At 42.4% G+C, this 21,689-nt stretch overlaps 1 protein-coding gene across 5 annotated transcripts in view; it reads left to right on the top strand.

Annotated features, from left to right (window-relative positions):
* The window catches only part of Map2k5 (mitogen-activated protein kinase kinase 5), a 213,233-nt gene that overhangs the window by 66,856 nt on the left and 124,688 nt on the right, over positions 1-21,689 (top strand). For all 5 annotated transcript variants that reach the window (XM_076925729.1, XM_076925728.1, XM_076925727.1 and 2 more), the window contains 4 exons: positions 6,187-6,226; positions 15,893-15,961; positions 16,048-16,129; positions 20,313-20,374. In XM_076925729.1, the coding sequence (XP_076781844.1) occupies positions 6,187-6,226; positions 15,893-15,961; positions 16,048-16,129; positions 20,313-20,374 (253 nt within the window). The remainder of the gene's footprint in view (positions 1-6,186; positions 6,227-15,892; positions 15,962-16,047; positions 16,130-20,312; positions 20,375-21,689) is intronic.

Here is a 21,689-nt window from a genome sequence, read left to right as displayed (position 1 = left end):
GAACTTTGAGTAGCTCCTGACCCATCTTCGAGGCTCGTCCAGGAGAGAGGTCCTGAGCTGCTTAGTCCGCAGATGTACCTGTTTCTCCCACATGCCTTGCTCAGCCACTCAGCTTCCTTCCGGGTGTGATGTCTCTTGCCTCCCTGCTTTGTTCATTGCCTTCTCTCAGAACCTTTGGTCGCACTGTGACAGGAGCTTCCGCCATCTCAGAGGTATTTAGGCCATATATTAAAAGACATTACTCTAGTTAATGTGGAAAGTATTAAAAGCTGGAAGCAGGCTGCTTCAACTTATGGAAGAAACATGGACGCCTAGCCACGTTAACTTTGAGGGGGGTCTGCGAGGAAAGCGGCGTCCCACCCCCCTAAACAGAGAGGAGCCAGCATGAGGCTGTTTTCTCCTTTCCATGGCTGAGTCTTTTTAACCCAGCCAAGTTGCTCGTGTCGTAGAGTGGGTTGATTTGTGAGGCCTGCATTTGATTTGGTACATAAACAGTTGCAGGGTGTTGCTTACCCACAGATTCTTTTATATCAGTAGTCAAGCTTCTGTAGTGGGCTTTTAGGCAGAAGGAAAGTTGGCATAGCCCAGAATTTGAAGCTTCTCCATAACTGCCTTTGACTTTGGATTTTATGTTGTAACAGCCAGCACTTGGCTAATGTGTTTATCTATTATGGAAGGCAACAACTGTCAGTGTGCATTTCACTGAAACTGTTGGATTATTTTTCTCTCCCTGTGAATAGCTATGGCTATTTCAGTGTGTGACAGAACTCCTTCAACTTCTCCAGCTGACTGTTACTCCCATCTTCCAAAGACAAGGATCAAGCATTGAGACAGCATTTTCATTAGCTGTCCCCACATCTACTTTGCATATGGTTGCTGGAGACGTCATTGGACTCAAAGATGACTTAAGAGGACATTTAATCATTGAATCTAAATGTGGCTACTTCCTGACTTTCTGTGCTACTAAGAATAAAAAGTTGCCTAACTAAAGTGGACCACTAAGTAATTCACTGGTTTGTCTTCTTTCAATCAAACTTTTTGCCAAATCTCCTATGTTTTCTCTTTGATCTTTCCTTCTGGCATCCAGCCCTGATCCGATGTATATCCTGGGAAGCACTAGGGCTGAGAAAAGAAAGGCAGATATCCAGGGTACCCATTGTCTGAAGAACAAAGAACCTGCTTTATTGTTCTGGAGAGCCACCTCTGTCTCTGCAGCTGGCCTTGTAATTTTTGCTTATTTTTAAATAAGCATTTTCTCTCTCTGGTCCCCCACCTGTCTGCTTTCTGAGACCCAGGAAGCAAAATAAGTAACTTCTGCTTGCTAAGGCTTCCCCATCTACTTCCTGTTCTCTGCCCATGACCAGGGGATTTTCTTGGTCCAGGAGAAATTTCCCACAATTGATAACTGTCTGTAAATAATTCACAGGGTGGTCCTCCTGCTGTTCACTGACTGCGGGATGCTGTGTGAGAAGTACTGCTCCTGTTGGTTTATAAAACAAGCAGCCCCGCCTGCCCTCACAGGACAGTGACAGTAGAGTCACTCAGGTGTGTCTCCCTGTCACGGTGACTCCGTCTATGCATGGGATTGCTCTTGAGGGCTTTTTCCAAGACAGGAGGAGAAATCAATGCATGAGTATGCTTGATGAGTATGCTTGACGACTGATTGGTGTTTATAGGATCACCTGAGTCACGCTTAAATACAAAGTGTTGATATCAGGTTGTGGATCACCCTGTCTCAAACTTCCTCTAGTGTCGTAGTCACCAGAGAACCTAGATGCTCCCCAGAATAAATACTCTTTGCACATGAATTAAAGTAACTGTATTGGACTTAGGTTCAGAAATTAACACTCAGGAAGTGCTGGAGAACTCAGATGTCTGCTCTAATTGTGTAAGCCTGCATGGGCCTTAGGGAGTGCGTGTTCCGCTTCAGGCTATTTATTTTGTAACCGGGAGTCAGCTGGGACAGCTCACATTTTTGTGATTCTTGTAGAATGTGAAATTTTAAGTATAAGCGATTTCAGTAAACACCGTAAGATACAGATGGTCTTGTGCGTGACGTGCACTTTCATGGTGGTCCAGATGCAGGATCGTGAACACAGGTTGTTTGTCCTTATGTGTTGGAGGATGCAGGACTTTTTCACATCTTGTTTTCAAACTTCTCTTCTCCTCACTTAAAGATTATTGGAGAATTTAAAAAATACATACTGTATGTGCATGAATGTTTCGCCTGAATGTGTCTCTGTGTACCACATGTATGCCTGGTGTCTAAAGACGCCAGAAGAGGGCATCAAATTCTCTGAAACTGGAGTTACAGGCAATTTTGAATCTTGGGAACTGAACCTGGGTCCTCTGGAAGAGGATGCCATGCTCGTAACAGCTGAGCCATCTCTCCAGTCTGTGGTGATTATTCTTAAGGTAGATTCTCATTGGGACTTAGTTGAAGGTAAGCCACATACTGTTTCCATTCTAAGCTGCACTGGACTCTAAAGTCTGAAAGAACAAGCAATAGAATCACTCGCACTGGTCCCCAAGTGTTACCTTTGTGGTCAGTCACGTTTTCTGTCCACTTACTAAGTCCTTGGCATTAGGACAGAAATAATACCAGTATTCATGGCCTCTAGGATCTGTTGTGAGCTTACCAGAAGATCCTTCTCATGTCCTTGGCTACTTTCTTTTCTTCCTTGGCCTCAGTTTAGACAGGAAGCTGATCACCTTTCACCCCTACCTTCTGTACCCCTCAGCTCCAGTCCTCCCTACCCCAACTCCCTTGCTGGAGACATTTCCCAGCTCATCCTCAGTTTCACATTCCTCATCCAGCAACTACTGTGCTTTCTTGACATTAGCTTTCTGCTTCTATCTGTACCTTCTATAATTTGGAATAAAGGCCAGAGACCTCACTATGGCCTATGTGACATGGCAGCCCAGCTTCCCACTGCCTCCTTGGCTCGTGTCTCTCAGGTGACCTGTTCACCATTGTTTCACACACATCTCCACCCTGCGCCTTCACACTTGCTCCACTGCTTGGACAAATGATGTATGAAGATGTGAGGGGACTGGAACTAAGACTGCCTAAGACTCTTACATTGTTTAGAGGGGGATAGAGAACTCTATACTTTGTTAAGTCCACTCTGATTTAAAAAAAAAAAAAAAAGGTCTACTTGACAAGAATGGAGTAGGCAGAGTGCAGGAGAAAGGTAAAAACAAATGAAGAAAGTGGTGGGAGGAATCCCCAATGTATCAGTAGTTAAACAGCAGGCACAAAGAAAGATTGCCTCTTAATAGATTAGTTAGATTGAGTTTTTAAAAGAATAGCTGTTTGCTAGTTTAGATTAGTTTAGAAGAAATTCCTAAAACACAAAACCACAAAGATACACTAAAGTTGAAAGAAAAAGATGAGAAAGGACATCAGACAAAAGCAGTAGTGCCAACAAAACCTTCTCACTTAAAAGCTCATACATTGTGTTTGACGAACTTAAAGGAAAAATAATCACTCTGCATAAGAAGGGAATGCTATATGATGCTGTAAGAAAAGCAGACTGACTTAGCAACCATAAGCTAATATGTAATTAATACATGAAGCAAAATCGTATAGTTATCCAGAACATTTGATAACCCCACACAGTGGGAGGTGTCCCAACAATCAACAGTTGATCAATCAGATAAAATTAGTCTGTAAAAGATTTTTTAATTCATACGTGTTTAAGTGTGACTGCTTGTCTATACAAGTACCACGTGAATGCAGTTGCCTGAAGAGGCCAGAAGAGTGTGTCGTCCCCTGGAGCTGGAGTGACAGGTGGCTGTGATCCACCCAATGTGGGTGCTGGGAACCAAACCCAGGACCTCTGCAAGAGCAGGGAGCGCTCCCCCACTGAATCATCCTGTCAGCCTGACATGGAAGATCTTAACATCACAGGCAGAGTGTGAGTCTTCTTACTGCAAAAGACTGGATTAAAAGTGGATCTTCCCTCTTCTAATGACTTAATTAAGGAAAAAAAAAATCCCTCACAGGTTTCTCGTATTCGAACATTTACGTTCAGGCTTTTATACCTTGTGCCATCCCCGGGTGTCTGTATTGTGTGTTCAGTTTTACAGGGGACTAGTCCCCAAAGACCCAGTGGAGCACACAGGGAGAAGAGCTAAGAAACGCCTCATACAAACGCTTCCTCCCTTCTCTCTTCGGAACAGGTAATTACTGTGGCAACAACAAACTAATTTGAAGCGTTAGCTGTTAATTAAAACATTGCAGAGGTGTATAGTTGTCTTTTGGTGTAACCAGAGCCACCATTCAGACTTCATTAATCACTTTACAGTTAATGTGCTGAGGAAGGTCAAGACAATTGAGACGTACTCTGCTGAAAGTAAACAAACTCTCTCCAGGTAGGACGCTGTTCACAGAGTTGAGGAGTTGGCTCAGCTTGGGCTGCGCCTTTGTCATCTGTCTCTCCCTGATGATTGAATGTGAAATCGGCCCTGTCCCCAGACTGTAAACCCAGCCACAAGGCGTCTTTATTGTTCGAAATGGAGCCCAAACTTTCATGGATGAATTAGCATGCGTCATAATTAAATCATCAGCTCTCCCTTTTAATTCACTTGGAAATGGGAGACCTATCTTTTGGGAGAGAGATCAGCTTTCTTGACAAGCTAATTAAGTTGCCAAACTGCCCAGTGAGGTGTGTGTACGTTGGCGTCTCTGCTCATCATGCTTTCATCCCTGCAGCTGGCCTCAGAAGTCCATGTGTCCCTCGCTCCTTGTTCAAAGAAGAGCACTGCCCTTCCCTGAGCTTCCAGTCATCTGTCTTCATACTTTTTGTCCTTGCCTAGTGTTCTAATACTCGGGGGGTTAGAAAGTTGAAGTTGGAAGCATCTGTGGTGTACCAGTGGAAATAATGTTATTATTTAATCTTTGTATTGAATTATTTATATTTACATGGAAAGGGCATCTGAATTCTTTACATATATTTCAAAGAGCACATTCCAACAACTTCTGCAGCCACCAGGGGAACTTGGTCTCTGCCAGTGTGCTGCAAAGGTCGAATATGTAACAAATCAAACTATGACCTGGCATGTAGCTTTGCTTTATAAAAGTCTGATATTTACATAAATGGTAAATAATAATTGCTTAGAAAAACCAGGATAATGTGTGGGCTCCACTTGTAAAACTTTATGTCCTTTTATACAAAGCCTGAAAGGTTTCATTTATTTTTTTAAGTGTGTGTGTATATATATATGTATGTGTATTTGTGTGTATATCTACTCTCCTAATTTTGACTGTAGACTCGTAACTAAACCATTTCTATAAATCAGTTGATTTCAGAACGTTGGTTGGTGCTGGATGCAGTGGTGCACCCCCTCCCCCCAGTCCTGTTGATAGTTCTTAACCCAGGTTGTGAACTACTTCAGTGTACCTGGGTGTCTTAATTACTTTCCTAATTCTGTGAAAAAGGACCAAGGCAGCTTTAAAAAGAAAGTGATTTTAGACAATTAGAGCCTCCAGTGACACACGGCTTCCAACAAGGCTTCATCTTCTAACCCTTCCCAAATAGTTTCACCAGCTAGAAACACTGAAACATGTAAACCTGTTGGGCCGGGGCATTCTCTTTTAAACACCACACTGAGCCCAGTTCTCTAAGGAAAAGATGAGCCACATGCTAAAACCTCATTGGTGTATTTCTTACACCGATGTTTTACTATATTAAAAGCCGTAGTCAGAGCTCATCCTGTGGTTGGGGATTATTTTGATGAAATACAGTGATATGATTTCTCCTTCTATGTACCTTAAAGAAAAGCAAACCCTTCGTTTGCTGCACAGACACAACTATAGACACACATACAGTGATACAGCAGAGGATCTTGGGCCAGAAAACCTGATCTAGTTCGAAGGCCTAGTTCTGCCATTGTGTACTTGGGCATCAAGCAGACTGCTTAAATTCCTCGCTTTCAGAGCTGTCTTTAACGAAGGGTAATAATAGCAGTGTGCCTTTTGAACAGTATTTTAAGATTCATAATCACTTTATAAACCTTGTTTAGCCCTACAGAAATATGCATTGCTAGCCTGGGCCACTTGCCATGAAGGTCTATCCCCATTGGGCCAGAAGTGTTCGGGTTGACAGTATGTCCTTAGCCACTCTATAGGTTATCTAATGATATCAAGTAACTTTGTTTCTTTTTCTTTTTTTCTTCCTATAGAGCATATCACGTCCCAAGTGGGAAAATTTTAGCTGTAAAGGTAAGCATTGGGTATATTTTATGCAAATTTGTATGTGTGTGAGTTTGTGCCTGAGTGTCCATGTGGGTGGTCTATGTGGCATATACACATGGAAGTCAGAGGAGGACGCTGGGTGGCCTGTTTTGTCACCCTCTACCTTATTCCCATGAGACACAGTTTTTTACCGAATCTGGAGCTAGGCTGATCCTCCTGACTCCTCCTCCCACAGTGCTGGACTTAGAGATACATGCAACCATGGCTGGTGTTTTATGTCGGTGTTGGTGTGTGCAGCAGGTGCTGTTGCCTGCCGGGCCATCTCCTCAGCTTTGTGTTGTAAGACTCTTGGTGCTCACTGATTTCCTTTCGCCTCCCAGCTTATGTCACCGGCACACAACCACACTTCTCAGCAGTAGGCTTTTTGCTGAAACATGGCCAGACCCTCTTGTAGTCTGGTGGTGATCTACCTTTACAGATACATCCTCTGCTCCTGCCTGCCAGCTAGTGAGACATCACCATGCCATGTCTCAGGGCCTTTAGTAATGGAAGGTTTTAGTTTTTGAATAGTTACTGTGTGCTAGGTATCTGTTAAAACACTACATGGTTTAACCAGTTATCATTAATCCTTAAAACTGAGATAATTCTCACCAATTTTAGATTCGAAGAAAGAGGGACTCATGGGGCTGATTTGTGCAAGGTCATTTGGGAGAGGCAAGGTTAATGTTCACCTGACTCGATGAAGCTAATGTCCTCAGTGCTACGTAGCCTGTGTACAAGTGACTGCTGTTCAACCCTCTCTTGTGCACCCAGCCTTTCCCAGTCCATCTCTGAGATGCCTTTGTAATGCCATCCACAGTGAGAAACTGGTTTCTTTCCTAATGTTTCAGTTTGTATTTCTATGTCTTATATTTTAAGGAAATTAAGAATTTGCATAATGCTTATTCCTTTTTATTAAAGTTAAACTAGAACTGAGATTCAAATCTTCAGGATTCTAGTGCATTTCATGGTTCCCTTCCCATCTCACACCTTGCACAGCACCTGCATCGTATGTGGCATCATGAGGTCTACTTTTAATAACAGATAACCCATGTGAGAAGGTCCAGCAGGATTCTCTGAGGATGCCTTCTTTGAAACTCCAAGCAAATTACATACACAAGGCACATCTTGGGAGACACCATGGAGATCCTTATAGGCCTCACATTTTATACAGGAGGAAATGGGTCCAGAGAGTTCCTAGAGTGGGTACTGTAAGGCTAAGCTGTATCCCAGTCTTCCCCTCTGTGAGCCCACCTTGATCCATGTTCTGTTTCTCTCTTGAGGTCCCCTGGATAAGAGAGCACACCCCCCCACCACCACCAAGTGAGCAGTGTTTTCCTGTCTGCCCAGTTATTTGTTCCTTTCATGTCTGAAGTCTTAGATTATGATACTGTTGATATATTTAAAGATGCTCAAATCTTGGTTCAGTTATGATGAGAGAGAGAGAGAGAGAGAGAGAGAGAGAGAGAGAGAGAGAGAGAGAGAGACTGACTCTACAAATGACCAGAGCCCTTGCTCTTGCCAATACAATATAAAATTTTCATAATTTCATACATTTTAAGTTATGCTTAGCATAGGCTAATATTAAGATTGATAGCCATGATTATTTAACTGGGTGTGGCAAAGGCCCAGCAGCCTTTGCTGGAAAGAATTAAAGATTACTTTGTAAAGGATATGCTTTTAGATTTTCACTCTATGAAAACTGCTGAGGTTTACAGATAAGCCATTCTCCAGACTGGACCTTTAATATGTATCTGCAAATTGAGTCAAATGATGGCTGATTTTTGTGTATATACTTGATCTTGATAACCAAAGCAAAAATCACATAGATCATGCAATTGTTATTATTGGAGAAAAAGTACTGTTTCTTCAAAAACAAAACAAAACAAAACAAACAAACAAACAAAAACCAGCCAAACTGGTGCATTAGTTCTTAGAAATTTATTATTTAGTTTCCAAATATTTGGAAAATTTGCAAGTATTTTTTTTCCATTATTGACTTCTATTTAATTCCACTGTGGTCTAACAATATACTATGTGATTGGAATTATTTTAAATTAATTTGGCTCAAATATGGTCTTTGTTGGTGAAACTTTCCTGTGCACATAAAATAGTATGTAATCCAAAGAGTATGAAAAGTACAAATCTTTGTTAGATGAAATTGGCTTTTAGTTTTTTATATTTTTCATATCTGATTTCTTTTTTCTGCATGGTCCATCAGATATCAAACAAGAATATTAAAATCTCTAACAGTTAGACCTGGGTCTGGTTGTTTTTCTTACATTTCTATCACTCTCTGTCATCGCTTTTGAAGATGTGCTATTAGTTTTCATAAGGTTTATCATTTGGATGAATTGGCCTCTTTATATTAATGTGGTGACTGCTTTGTTCATGGCAGTCTGTGCTCTGAAATCCATATTGGTTAACAGTAATCTAGCTACAGAAGCTAGATGTTTACTAGTGTTGGCCTTTTACTTTGAACCTAGTTGTATCTCTGTATAGGAAATGAGTTTCTTGTAGACAGCATGTAGTTGGGTCTTACTTTATAATCTAGTCTGGTCTTTGCTTTTTAATTAGGGTGTTGGAACCATTTACATTTTCTGTGATGTGGTATGATTTGGTTTATATCTCTTGTTCTGTGTGTTGTTTTCCATTTGTCCTGGTTGGGTACCCATTCTCCCTTCACTGTTTCTAATGATTGTCTAGAGTTTATAGCATCCGTCATTAGTCTATCATATAAGATCCTTACAATAAGAGCTGTGCTAGTCGTCAGTGTTCTGTTCCTGTGAGGAGACACCATACCCAAGGCAGCTCTCATCAAAGGAAGCATTTAATTAGTGGCTTGCTTACATTTTCCAAAGTTCTGAAGGAACAAGTCTCCATGATCATCACAGGCTGCAGGGATCCAGACTGCCTGGGCTTTTCTTTTGAATTTTGAAAATCTGGTTTTAGTGCTGGCTTTTTATTTTTCAACCAGGTTCTGGCTGTCCTTTGTGTTCATTGCTGCTCCATGTGTCTGCCCTGGCATCTCAGAGTTCTTTCTTTGTTACAGATGATGGTTACAGTTTTCAGTATATGGTTATACTGAGCTTGGCTGTGATGCTTTTATTATTATTATTATTCAATGTGCTTGAGACTTGTTGAAATTCTTGAATACGTGAGATTCTAGCTTTCATCACATTTGGAACACTTTACCCTTTCAGATCATGTCCCACATTGGGAACTTTGCCTGCTTTGTTGGCTTCGCTTCACATGGTCTTTTACCTGTTTTAGTTTTGAATAGTTCTTGTCCCTTCCCATGTCTTTACAGATCTTTTCTCTTCATTGCTAATGTGTAATTTCTCCTACCTACTGTAGTTTTTCATTTATAATGATCTTTTCATCCCTAAAAGTATAGGTAGGCTTTTTTGTTTTAAGAACATTTTTCATGTTGTTAGTTGATGTGCCCAACCTTTTTTTTCTATTTTCTAAAGTATGTGGAATAATTATTACAACTGGGCCTGGATAGTTTTATGTCAGCTTGACAGAAAGAAGCTTAAGTCATCTGAGAGGAGGTATCTTCAACTAATAAAATGCATCCATAAAAGTGGGCTATGGGCAACTCTGTCTGGCATTTTCTTAATTTATGATTAATGGGGTAGGGTCCAGCCCACTGTGAGTGGGGCCATCTCTGGTCTGGTGGTTCTGACTTCTATAAGAAAGTAGGCTGAGCAAACCATGGGGAGCAAGTCAGTAAGGAACAGGACTCTCTATGGCCTCTGTATCAGCTCCTGCCTCCAAGTTCCTTCCCTGCTTGAGTGACTGTCTTCTTTTCCTCCAGTGATGTGGAGATGTAAGCCAAAGAAGCCCTGTCCTGCCAGGTTTGCCTTTGGTTGTGATGTTTTGTGATAGCCCAATAACCCTGATCAGGACAGACAAGCCAGCCAGTGGACAGACAGACCTAGAGCTGTCATGTGCCTCATTTCTGGGATACTTTAGTGGATCCCTTTTCTCTTCATTTTGGGTTGTGTCTCTTCTCTGTGGGACACTGATAATGTAGCACACATAGCTAGATAGCTCTGTAAACTTAAAGTTTGTTCTGAGATGTTAGTGACTTTGAAACAATCAAGTTCTTTAAAGACTTACTTTTGAACTTTGCTTAAAGGGCCAACCCAGCAGTCAGCCTGCAATGAATTTCCCCATTCTATCGAGGCAGGTAGGACTCCTGATCTCTGATAGCTGAGGGAACACAGCAGGGTTAGGGTTGCTTGCTTTGCATCTTTCCGTCTGGCCTGGGTAACTTCCAGCTTCCAAGTGCAGCTCATCACTCTACTGTAGACTCTGATGTCTGTCACACTCACTCTGGTGCCCTGCCAACCAACACTGGCACTCTTAGATTCCTCTGTCCCTGGCTCTGTCTTCTCGACTGGGTTCAGCCTGCTTTCTCTCTCTGTACAGGGACCTGTTTAAACAGAGACTGTTTAGTCAGTGAAGTAAGCAGCCGAAGCTTCCGTTTATATCCAGTCTTTACATGTTGCACTGTTCTGGCTACTACCCAGTACCTGGAGATCTGTTGATTTTTCTGGTTTGGTATGAGAGTGTGTGTGTGTGTGTGTGTGTGTGTGTGTGTGTGTGTGTGTGTATGTTTTGGTTTATTGGCCTGTGGGTTTTGACTGTTTTGTTGAGACAGGTCTTACCATGTATCCCTGATTAGTGTATAACTTGCTGTGTAGACTGAGCTGCCTGCCTCTGTGTCACTAATGCTGGCGTTAAAGGCGTGAGCCATGCTGCCCAGTGATCTGGGTTATTTTGTTTGCCTGACTTTGCTTCTTGTCACCACTGTAATTCAAATGGCTGCTTCCGCCTCTTGTGAGACCGTGGGCCAGCTTCTGAATGGTTCTCTCAGCAAAGAGAAGTTGCAACTTACTGGTGACTTATGCTGCTGAGTAGTTTACATGTTTTATCTTTATTTTAGACTTTTGCTCCTGTTCCTGCTTTTCACTTAGCAGATGCAGAACCTGAGACAGCACAGTTAGACAACTCACCCAAGGTTCTACAACTAGAAAGCCAGAGGCCAAAATGTAAACCCTGTCTTTGCTTCCTAAAGCAACCAAGATTTGCTTCCTGAAAGCATAGTCCCCTCTTAAAAATACTAAAAAGGCCCCATGTTACTTCTGTATTGGTTACTTTTCTCACAGCTGTGAGAAGATGGCCCACAGGAGCAGGTAAAGGGAGAAGGGTTCACTTTGTTCTGCAGTCGAGTGTCCAGCCATCATGGCAACAGGAGTGGGAGAGAGAGAGATGGAAACTGCTATTCTCTTCCCATTCTCACTCGTGTTTGGCTCAGGACCCCAGCCCTAGAGTGATGATGCCTACTTGTAGGGTGGGTCCTACCAACTCAGTTAACCCAGTCTGACCCTCTCACAAACACACCAAAGGGTTGTGTCCTAGGTGATGCTGGACCTATGAGATTAGTAATCACCATCCCCCATCACACGGCCCAGACAAACTAAACACACTCCGAGGTGGAAGTTGGGCTTCCCCACAGCGCATTAGCTGTCTACTGCTGCTTTTATAGCGTGTTCTTACATTTCCTGGTCTCTGTGCATTTTGTTCTGTTTTACTTGAACTTCTCACCTCATCTGAACCTGGGTTGTTGTTTTGTTTTTCAACAAGTTAATTTGTGTGCGCCTCTCTAATTAGAATGCCTTCATCCATGTCTTCAACTATTAGAATTCTTAACAGCCTTCAAGGGCCTGCTCTTTGATTCTGGATAAGCCCTGTCACATGTATTGTATGTGCCAGTCACTTTTTGGAATTCTCTGCATGTGGTCATATGCCATCTTGCACATAGCAGTTAGGATCAATGTCTGTTTCTTCTGATGTATCGAAATCTCTGTAAAATGGAGAACAGAACTGGCCACTCTCTTGCCTCACCTGCAGGGCCCAGCACTAACTGCAGTGTCTTAACACATAATTTACTGACTGAATACAATTTTGTGTTATTGTTTAATTCATTCATTTATCTTTTGAAGTAGCATTCTGAAAATAGGTTTAGCAACATACAAAATCCCCCTTAATGTCTTTGTATGGACCATTGCTTGCCCCCAGAATATTTCTTTGCTTCCTTTGTTATATTAAAGGGTGAAATGGGAGGTTAAGACTTAGAAGTGCATTTGATCTTTTCCTGACCGTCTCCTGACTTTTGTGTGACTTGAAGCATATCACATGAACCTCTCAGTGACCCCAGTTGCCTGGTGTCACAGGGGGACTGTGCAGAGCAGCAAATCATAGTCCTTGTCTGAGCAGATTCACCTGCAGGGCTCTGCTGCCAGCCTCGAGCCGTGGGGGATTTCCTTCTGAAAGCCAGTGGTCAATTGGACAACATTTTGGCTGTCTGTGGACCAGTTCGATGAGAGCCCTACTTTTTTATGCATTCCTGACTGAGTCCTCCTTTTTACAGACAAACAGCACGTTGCAGCTCCTCCTTTCTCCAATTTGAGATTCGATAAGAGAACTTTTCAGATTTTTATTTTTAAAAGGAAGATAATTTTAGGAAAAACAGAAATGTCTCTATATCATGCAATCTAGAAATTTTTTTGTTTCACACAGCACATTTAGGAAATTATGCTAACCACACATCAGAAATAACTGTCTGATAATCACCTGCACACTTGCTGGCTTGGATTTGACCAGCTTTTGTTTGTTTGGTATAGGTAGCAAGACCATTGCAAATAAGTAGAGCAGAAAACAAACCCCAACACTGTTAGCAGTCCAGAAGCAGAGCCTCTCTCTACATTAATGCATCCTGTAAAATCTTCCCAGTAGCAACGCTCAGGGAATTTACTGGACTCCCCAGGATTGTTTTCTGATTGAGAAGAGTCCGTCTGACGGGTTTCTTCGCTGTGTATGGAGCATGCGTTGACTGTCATTCCCAGAGTGCTTTGGATTTCTGCAGCTTTTAAAGCAGCATTTAAACGGACCATTTGATTAATCATTTGTATCCTGGCTGTGATCCTCCCAAATTTCCTTTCTGAGTTGTACATACTGTAAAAGACAATTATGTCGCCACAGATTAAATAAGTGAATTAAAACAGAATAGCGGCTTAATTTGACCTGTGATTTTTGTTCTCCTTGCCTTTAGTAGAGCGCACGCCACTCCAGCAAATAAATGAAGTCATCCATGACAGCTCGTGATGAATTGCCGTATTTATACTGTATATTTTAATAGTCTCACACTAATTTAAATTGAGCACAGAGTAAATTATAATTCAGTCACTTGACTGCTTGTATTTAACTTGACAGCGCATCCTTGCGTGTCCTGTCCTGGAGGTGTAGCGGAGGGAGAGCGGTGGGAAGGCAGGCAGGGACCTCCATGCTGGCTGAACCCCTACTCCCAGAGCTGCCTCCAGCTCCTTCTCTTCCCTCTGAAGCACTTGACTCAGCCTGAGGAGAGAAGATTCAGGCGGTCCACACTGTGCTTGAGCTTCAAAGGGAAAATCCACATTCACTGTAATTTTCCCCCTAGCCTTCAGAGGAAGACTTGGTGAATGCCGGGAGAAGGGAGTGTACCTTTCAGGAAATGCCGAGCCCCCAGGAAACAGAGCCTGTACACACATGCCATGACAGCATGCAGTGACCTTCCTCTCTGAAATTTGCAGAAATGACCTGATTTGCTTTTCTGGGGTTCTGGACTCCCAATTCTCTGGACTATAGGAAATCTCAAGAGAGATCCAAACCAATCAGAGACCGGGGGTGAGCTTCACGAGTTCAGCAGCCCCCATCAAGTTTTGGTCAGTACAGCACTTTGGTTCGTTTTGGGTGTTTTCGTCTTTGGTTTTTGGTTTAGTGGCAGACATCACACAATCCATTTCCCTTGTGTCTGATAACAGCACATCTGGAGTACGGCTTGTAAGGGACACTTGAATTAAGGTCCATCTCGGCGACTAGGTGCTACCGTGAGGCCTTGTCCTGGGTGTTGAGGAGTAATGTGTACTCAGACCCTGCCTTGCCCTTGCCACTTATAGCCCTCAGCTCTCTGGCAGCTTTTAGGAGATGCTGGGGGCATTAAAGCCAGTTGTGGTAAAGATGAATAAGGGTCAAGCCAGAGATGAATTCTGATGAAGGTTTTTGAGGTAGGTGTCTGGAGGTGGTGAAGCATTTAAGCTGGGTCTAAAAGGTCAAACCAGCTTTCATAATCAGTGACTGTGAAGTGGAAAGAGGAAATATTTGCCAGGCGGGAAAGGTGGGCAGGGAGGAAGCTGTACAGGAGGTGTGAGAGGAGGGTTAGCTGGTACTCCACATGATGGCAACTCAATCGAGGTTCTTGTTCAAGGGAAAGATAAGGTCTCTGCTATTAATTCCGAAGTGTTGTCTAGCCATGTGCCATCCTACTCCTACTTCTTACTTAAAGGAAAGCCAATGTTAGAAGTATGAATATTAGCATAGTCATTTCTTTCCCTCTGGTTTAGATAGTTCCTGGTTTTTGCTTTATTCAGTATAATGACACCTACTCTTCATCTGAGATCCGAAGTGTGATTCAACGCTGTTGGGTGTAAAATGGCTTTGTTGCAGCAGTCCTGGAGGCTGAGGCTTACCTGACTGTTGTTGCAGCAGTCCTGGAGGCTGAGGCTTACCTGACTGTTGCAGCAGTCCTGGAGGTTGAGGCTTACCTGACTGTTGCAGCAGTCCTGGAGGTTGAGGCTTACCTGACTGTTGCAGCAGTCCTGGAGGTTGAGGCTTACCTGACTGTTGCAGCAGTCCTGGAGGCTGAGGCTTACCTGACTGTTGCAGCAGTCCTGGAGGTTGAGGTTTACTCAGAAGTGTTTAGAATCAAACTCTGCCACAGTTTTTAAGGATTCTTCTCCACCTACTTTATATTCTTACTGTCTTTTATAAATATTTTTTTAAAACGTTTTTAAAACTTGGTTTCACTGGAGTGCTTAGGGGTTGTGACTCTTTGGTAGAGACTTGACCAGCACTCGTGAGAAGGTTTAAGTTCAATCCCCAGTGCGCACACCTGCCTAAGGGAAGAGAAAAGTCTTTGAATTAAACTGGAGCAAGTCCTAGGCGGGAACAGGAAGTTCACACACTTGGACATTTCTGTGTTATAAAATCCACCTTGGTGGCAGACACTTAAGAAAAACCACAACACGTCAGGAGGTCCTGGCAAATCGTGGGTGTCAGGTGGCGTGAGGACCTTTCCAGCTCTCAAGTCTGTCAGCATTTATAAAGAAACATTACCCACATGGGAGGAAATAAGGTGACAGGGTTTTTAAACTCCCTTTTTTTTTTTTTTTTTTTATGAAAACCCCATTTTAAGGTGTCCTTTTATTTGCCATCCCCTGCTTACAGGACTCCTCTCTTTTAATGATCTTCCTCTGAAAATAGCCAGCGCGGCTCAGATAGGGCACATAAATTGAGTGTTATAACTTAACTGACTTTTAAAGCCATTAATGCTGACCTCTGAGCCCTGGCTCCTTCCAGGGTCCCATCAATCACCTCTGTACCACCTCCTCCAGCACAGAGGCTTAGCTACAAAGATAGCTCTTTTTGGTGCTGGGGGTTACAGGGATGCTGCAGAAAGAAACACCATATTTCCTTAGTTCTTATATTTCACATACTGTGTAACTTAAAGGTAGACAAATATGTTGATGCTGCTATGTGTCTCTTCAGGTTATTCTTTTAGACATTACACTGGAGCTTCAGAAGCAGATCATGTCTGAGTTGGAAATTCTTTATAAGGTAATTTTTTTTCTTGGTCACTTTCATCTATGCACATAGTGTTAGCATCTAGGTGCTAAACTACTTCTGTCTTATTTTTGTTACAGTGTGACTCATCGTATATAATAGGATTTTACGGGGCATTTTTTGTAGAAAACAGGATTTCAATTTGTACAGAATTCATGGATGGTGAGTTGTTACCTTTAAACTACATTAAAAATGTTTTTTTTTTTTTAATCAATTGCCTTAAACGTAGTTTTGATATAGATGTCAAGTAGACTTTAGAATGACTGATGTGTTAATGATTGCCTTGTCTACACTAGCAGTTCTCTCCCTGTTAAGGTTCCTGATGTTATATGTTTGTAGCTTGGCTGTAATTTCTAGAATGCAAGTTAATTTCCTTTTACTAAGAATTTAAATAGGATAAACTACACGTGGGTCCAGTCGGTGCGAGGTCCTTGCTGCCTCTGTGCAGTCTGCCTTTGCTGGAAACAGATGTTCTGTTCTTTTAATGTCTCAGTCACCAAAACAGATTTTCTTCTAAAGAAATCTATTAACCCAATGTCCTGTGTCTTTCAGAAAGAAATAGGTTCTTAATTGCTAGACAAGAAATTGTTTTTCAACACAGCTGTTTAGCCGAGATGCGTTTGGCTCTCTTTGGACTCAGGCCTGTCCTCCTCTGCTCGTCATTCATGGCTAGCAGCAGCTCTCGCTTGATCTAAATATTGTGACAGCATACAGAGTTCTGGAAATCCTGTCACTGAAATGTCATCATTATTCTTGGCTATCTCTTTTAAATCTGGACAAATTTTCACCTTTCACAAGGTCAGTTTTCAGTGTCTAGCCTCCATTAACATTCAGCATGTGTGCCTGTCTACTTTCTCAGGTACATGTACATGCAACACAGACATACCACACATATACCATATGCATACATACATACATACATACATACCACACATGTGCACCACACACATCAGAAATATACCACCATACATATGTATACACACCACACATCTATACTACACATACATACATATACAAATGCATACAACTTTCTCTTCTTTAGATATACACAGCATGCACCCACACATACACACACACCATAAATATACACAGGTACACACATAGGAAGGCACACCCTTGATAACCACATAGGTAGTGTAGTGGACACCGATTAGAAAGCATGGCTTCGTAATCCCAGTGCAGCTCACTCTTGTGAATGTTCATCATTTGAGATCTGTATAATTTTTCAGTTACATTAAGATACTTTTGATTAAGGTAAAATTAAGATACTATAAAATTCACCCTTTTGAAGCATACAACCTACTGTTGTTATCCAATTTAAAAACATTTCTAAAGAGAAGTCCCTAGCCACTTCTAAGTGCTAAGTGGCCAGGGAGAACAAACAGTTGGAGCCCAGGTGAGTGAATTTCCAAGTGCCCAAACTCAGGCCTGGAGCTGGAGCTCAGTGGGAGCCTCCCCTCCCTGTCTGAGGTCCCGGGCTCCTTCTCAGCCCAGGCAAAAAACAGACCTGAGTAACAAATCCCAGGCAACACTGAGTGATCAGTGTGTGTCATCGAATTTCAGAAGTGAGACCCACAGAGCGCTCACATTGGATGGACTGTGTGATGCTGAGGAGAGGAAAGTTGTCTGGGAGTGTTCAGAGATTCTAGTCTACTCTGAAGTCGGCCATCAGCTGACTTGTGACTATGGTTGTCACATTTGCATTTATGGGACTGTTTCAAAAAAGGTCAAGTAAGGCTGGTGGATTCATCACTAATGTTTATGGTGTGCTAAGCCAAAAACTTGGCTTTTGTGGAGAGGTGTGAGGAATGGAAATAGCACTGAAACCAAGTGAGAACTCAGCTCAGCTCTGCATTTGGCCTGCTGAGCATGCCTGCTCACTGGAGTCAGCAGGCTCTCTTGACTGAGTGAGCTTGACTGTAGTATCATTTTTTTCACCTCCAAATTTATCTCTGTGAGCATGGGAAGGATGAGGTACACCTGATGGCACAGAGCCAGCTATATAAAGATCTGTGCGTGTGAGCCGCTGAGGACTGAGGATTACAAGCACCACTACCTCCTTGTTTTGTTGATAATGGTTGTCAGACCACCTTTGGCCTTCAGTGTAGCTTGGTAAAACCTCTGTCCACTTAGGTGCTTAGATCCTCTCCTATAGCCACATAGAAATAAGTCCCCTCCTTGGACTTCTTGCTGGTGCCTGTGGGTGGGCTTTGCTCCTCCAAGTGTTGAGGTCATTGGCTTCCTGAGGAATTGTTCTAATAAGCTGCTATGTCAGTTTTTCTGATAACATGTGTCAAGCTTTTTCATCTTGAACTTGCTCATCCATGCAACTACCTGGAAACCCAGTGGGAGCACAACTGTCCTTCTGCCACGTTTCTACTTCTATTGCATCCATAATAAAAACGCTTGTGAAATAAGGATGTTTCTGCTCATTGCATAATTATTTTGTGTTTTTTTCCACAATCTTCCTTCCCAGTAACATCAAGATCCACAGCACAAAATCAATTATACCCTGGCTACATCAGCCTGTATTCAGAGTCTGGAGCTGCAAGCAGAAGTTACCAAAAGAGTGGTCATTTCCCGATACCTGCTTTCATCAGGAGGCATAGGAGGCCATAGCTCTGTGATATGTGTGCCATTTTAGGGAACATGATATACCATAGTAATATATTTTCAGAGAGCACATTCTTAACTGCATTTCAGAAGAGTAACATGTTTCATCTTCAAACCTTATTGGGCATTTTTAAAACCATCAGCAGTCATATCATAAATACGAATTTTAGCCTAAATAGACAAACAAAAGGTACTTCCCAAGTATCCTGCGTGCCTTCTTCATAATAGTGCATAATAGTGAAAATTATACCCCAGTTTGACTCTTAGGGGGATATGTGTTAGCTTAGTTCTCATATTGTTAGTAAGTAAAGTGCTTGTTCCCTTCAAGGTATATAAGTATATTTTTGAGATTCTTCAAACATTGAACAAATGCTGACCATTAACATGAAGTCTTAAGTTTATACTTGGCAGTGAGCTGGACTCTCAAAGCAGCTGCCTTGAGAGCGCACAGTGAGGGAGTGGTGCCATTGCTGCAGCTGCTTTAAAGTCCTTTCCTGGATGCTGCTTCAGAGCGTCACCAAGACCACTGTTGTGTCCAGCACTGTGTTTGTCTTGGTATGTCTGAGAGGAGTTACTCTTTTTGGCTAGATTTATAGGATAGAAATGATAGAGAAAGAACTAAACCCAAATCCTCTGCCAATTTTAGCCTAAGAATGACTAGCTAGGCATGGTGGCGCACGCCTTTAGTCACGGCAGCAGAAGGCGGGTCTGGTCTACAGAGTGAGATCCAGACCCACATGAGCTACACAGAGAAACTCTGTCTCAAAATAAAAAGCATACAAACAAACAGAATACCCAGAACGGCTGAACATCACAGAGCAGGTCTCCTGACTCTGAAGGCGCTGCTCTGTGTCACACTTATCTTACATGTGCATTCAAAAGCTACAGGGCAAACAGGTCTAAAGGCTTCTCAGTTTTGGGAAATGTCAGAGGTTATTTAATAAAAGTTGAAGTAGTCAGATAAGTAATATAGTAGCAAGAGTCACAGTTTAGTAAAAAAAAAATACGGTAGAGAACTAGTGAGATGGCTCTGCCGGTCCAGGCGCCTAAGACCGACCTTAGTTCATTCCCCAGGCCCACATAGCGGGAGGAGAAAACAAACTCTCAAAGGCTGACCTCTGACCTCTCCAGATGGGTAAACATGCCATGCATACATACAGTAAATAAGTAAAATGTGATTAAAATAAAACAAGTTAGAAGTTGAAGAGATTGTGTGTCCTTTTGTTTTTACCTCCTTTTGGTTTCCTCAGTTATCAGGGAGCCAGGAGTTGATTAGTCGTTCTTCAGGCTTCCTAAAGTCAAAAGTAACTTCACGTAGCTAGTGTAGCATTGCAGCTCCTGCCTTTGTATGTTGTTTGAAATTCATGCCCACCCACATTTGTGTGATAAGTGTGAAAATTCTAAAACAAGGCCCAGGTTTCCATGTGGGAAAAATGGCACAAGTGTGGCCTCCGGGTTCATTCTGTGGTTTTGTTTTCACTGACCCCAGAGGCTGCAGGTTTCTGGTCTACCCTCATCTAGTTCCCTTGAGTCTTTCGTGACTGCGGATTTTAAAACAGAAGTAGTTGGTCATGTTCTGCCTGAAGCACGGCCATGTCATTCACAAAGGTAGAAAGAAAAACCTTTGTTCTCTATATCCAGTGAGCCAATGGAAATCACATTCTCACCTGAGGATGTCCTGTGCACTGTTTTGATGGTTTTGTTCGTAGTAACAATATCTCTGTCTCTACAGGGGGGTCTTTGGATGTATATAGGAAAATTCCAGAACACGTCCTTGGAAGAATTGCAGTAGCAGTAAGTATATATACACTGCCTTTCTCTTTAGAGCATTCCAGTTATTTAGTCTTTACCACCATGCCTGTTCCTGTGTCCTCAGATGTGTCTTTCTTTCAGTCCCAGATGGCTATTGAGTCCTTACTGCCCGTCAGTTCTCATCCCTCCTCCTCTTCAATGGGCTAAGCCCCAGCATAGTCCCTCTGTAATCACAGGGACCTCGGTGCTCGGGTTTCTATTTCATTAAAGAGAAAGCTGTTACAGGGGATGTTTAATAGTTATAGACATAGAATTTGAGAATAATTTAAGAATCTAAATTAGTGAAACAGTCTATGGACAAAATCCTACTTTGCCTTCACATGATTTTGCAGTCTTCTGCTCTTAGTTTCTATTTTATCTTCTGGAGACTATATCTAGGATTCTGTGCCCTTTGTGATGAAAACAGTCTTCCTGTCTGCTGTATCCACTAAGACATAGGCAAACCAGCTCATCTAAACGGGCATTATTATGTAAGTTCCTGATGCAAGATTGGGAGTAGTGTAAGCCCACGGTGTCTGCGAAGAGTCACTGGGCCTGTGATCGTAAACAATTGCTAAAGTAAAGGCACTCTGTTAAAGTAATGCAGAACAAAGTGATTATATCATGTACCATTTAATTAAATGGCTTATTTTCACATTCATTATACATCAAACTGACAACTCAAATTCTTTAATCCAACATGGACACTTACTCAGGCTGCGTTCACTGTAATTCACAGCTTTCCTTTTTTCTTTCTAATTATTGGTGTGAGCTGCTCAGGGTGATGAGCTCTCTCCCTTCTCATGCTGCCTCTGCACAGAGCTTCTACTCTACACACGGAGGCAGATTATCCAGGATGAAATCTGAGTACTTAAATCAGGGTTTTAGATGAAAATAAAAATGTTTCCTTTCTCTTCTAATCTCAGAGGGGAATGGATGCTCTGTGGCTTTTGGCAGTTCTTGGCTCTAGAGTTTAGTAACACATATAATAAAGGGCAGAAAGAGGCAAGGAGACCAGCTAGAAAGCAGGGAGTCTGCAAGTCCTGTGCTCCCATCATCTGTTGAACGTGGAAAAATAGAATCCGCCTTGTTCAGTAAAGACGAGTGCTCCTCCCTGGCCGCGCTAATCTTGCCTCCCTCCTGTGTAGAGCAGATACAAGGCCACTGGGCTTTCTGATCCAGCTTTCTGATGGGAAAGGTGTAACTGAACAGAGTCAGCAGAAAAGCAACCAGCTTTGAATGGATCTGATGTCCGGTCCGGGTAGTTGAGCATTTTGAAAATGCTGTATTAGGGAGAGACATTAAAATGAGTGCTAGT

This window comes from Arvicanthis niloticus, chromosome 26, assembly GCF_011762505.2.
Source record: "Arvicanthis niloticus isolate mArvNil1 chromosome 26, mArvNil1.pat.X, whole genome shotgun sequence".
NCBI lineage: Eukaryota > Metazoa > Chordata > Mammalia > Rodentia > Muridae > Arvicanthis > Arvicanthis niloticus.
Note: the sequence above shows the minus strand (reverse complement) of the source record. Positions and strands in the feature narration are given on the sequence as shown.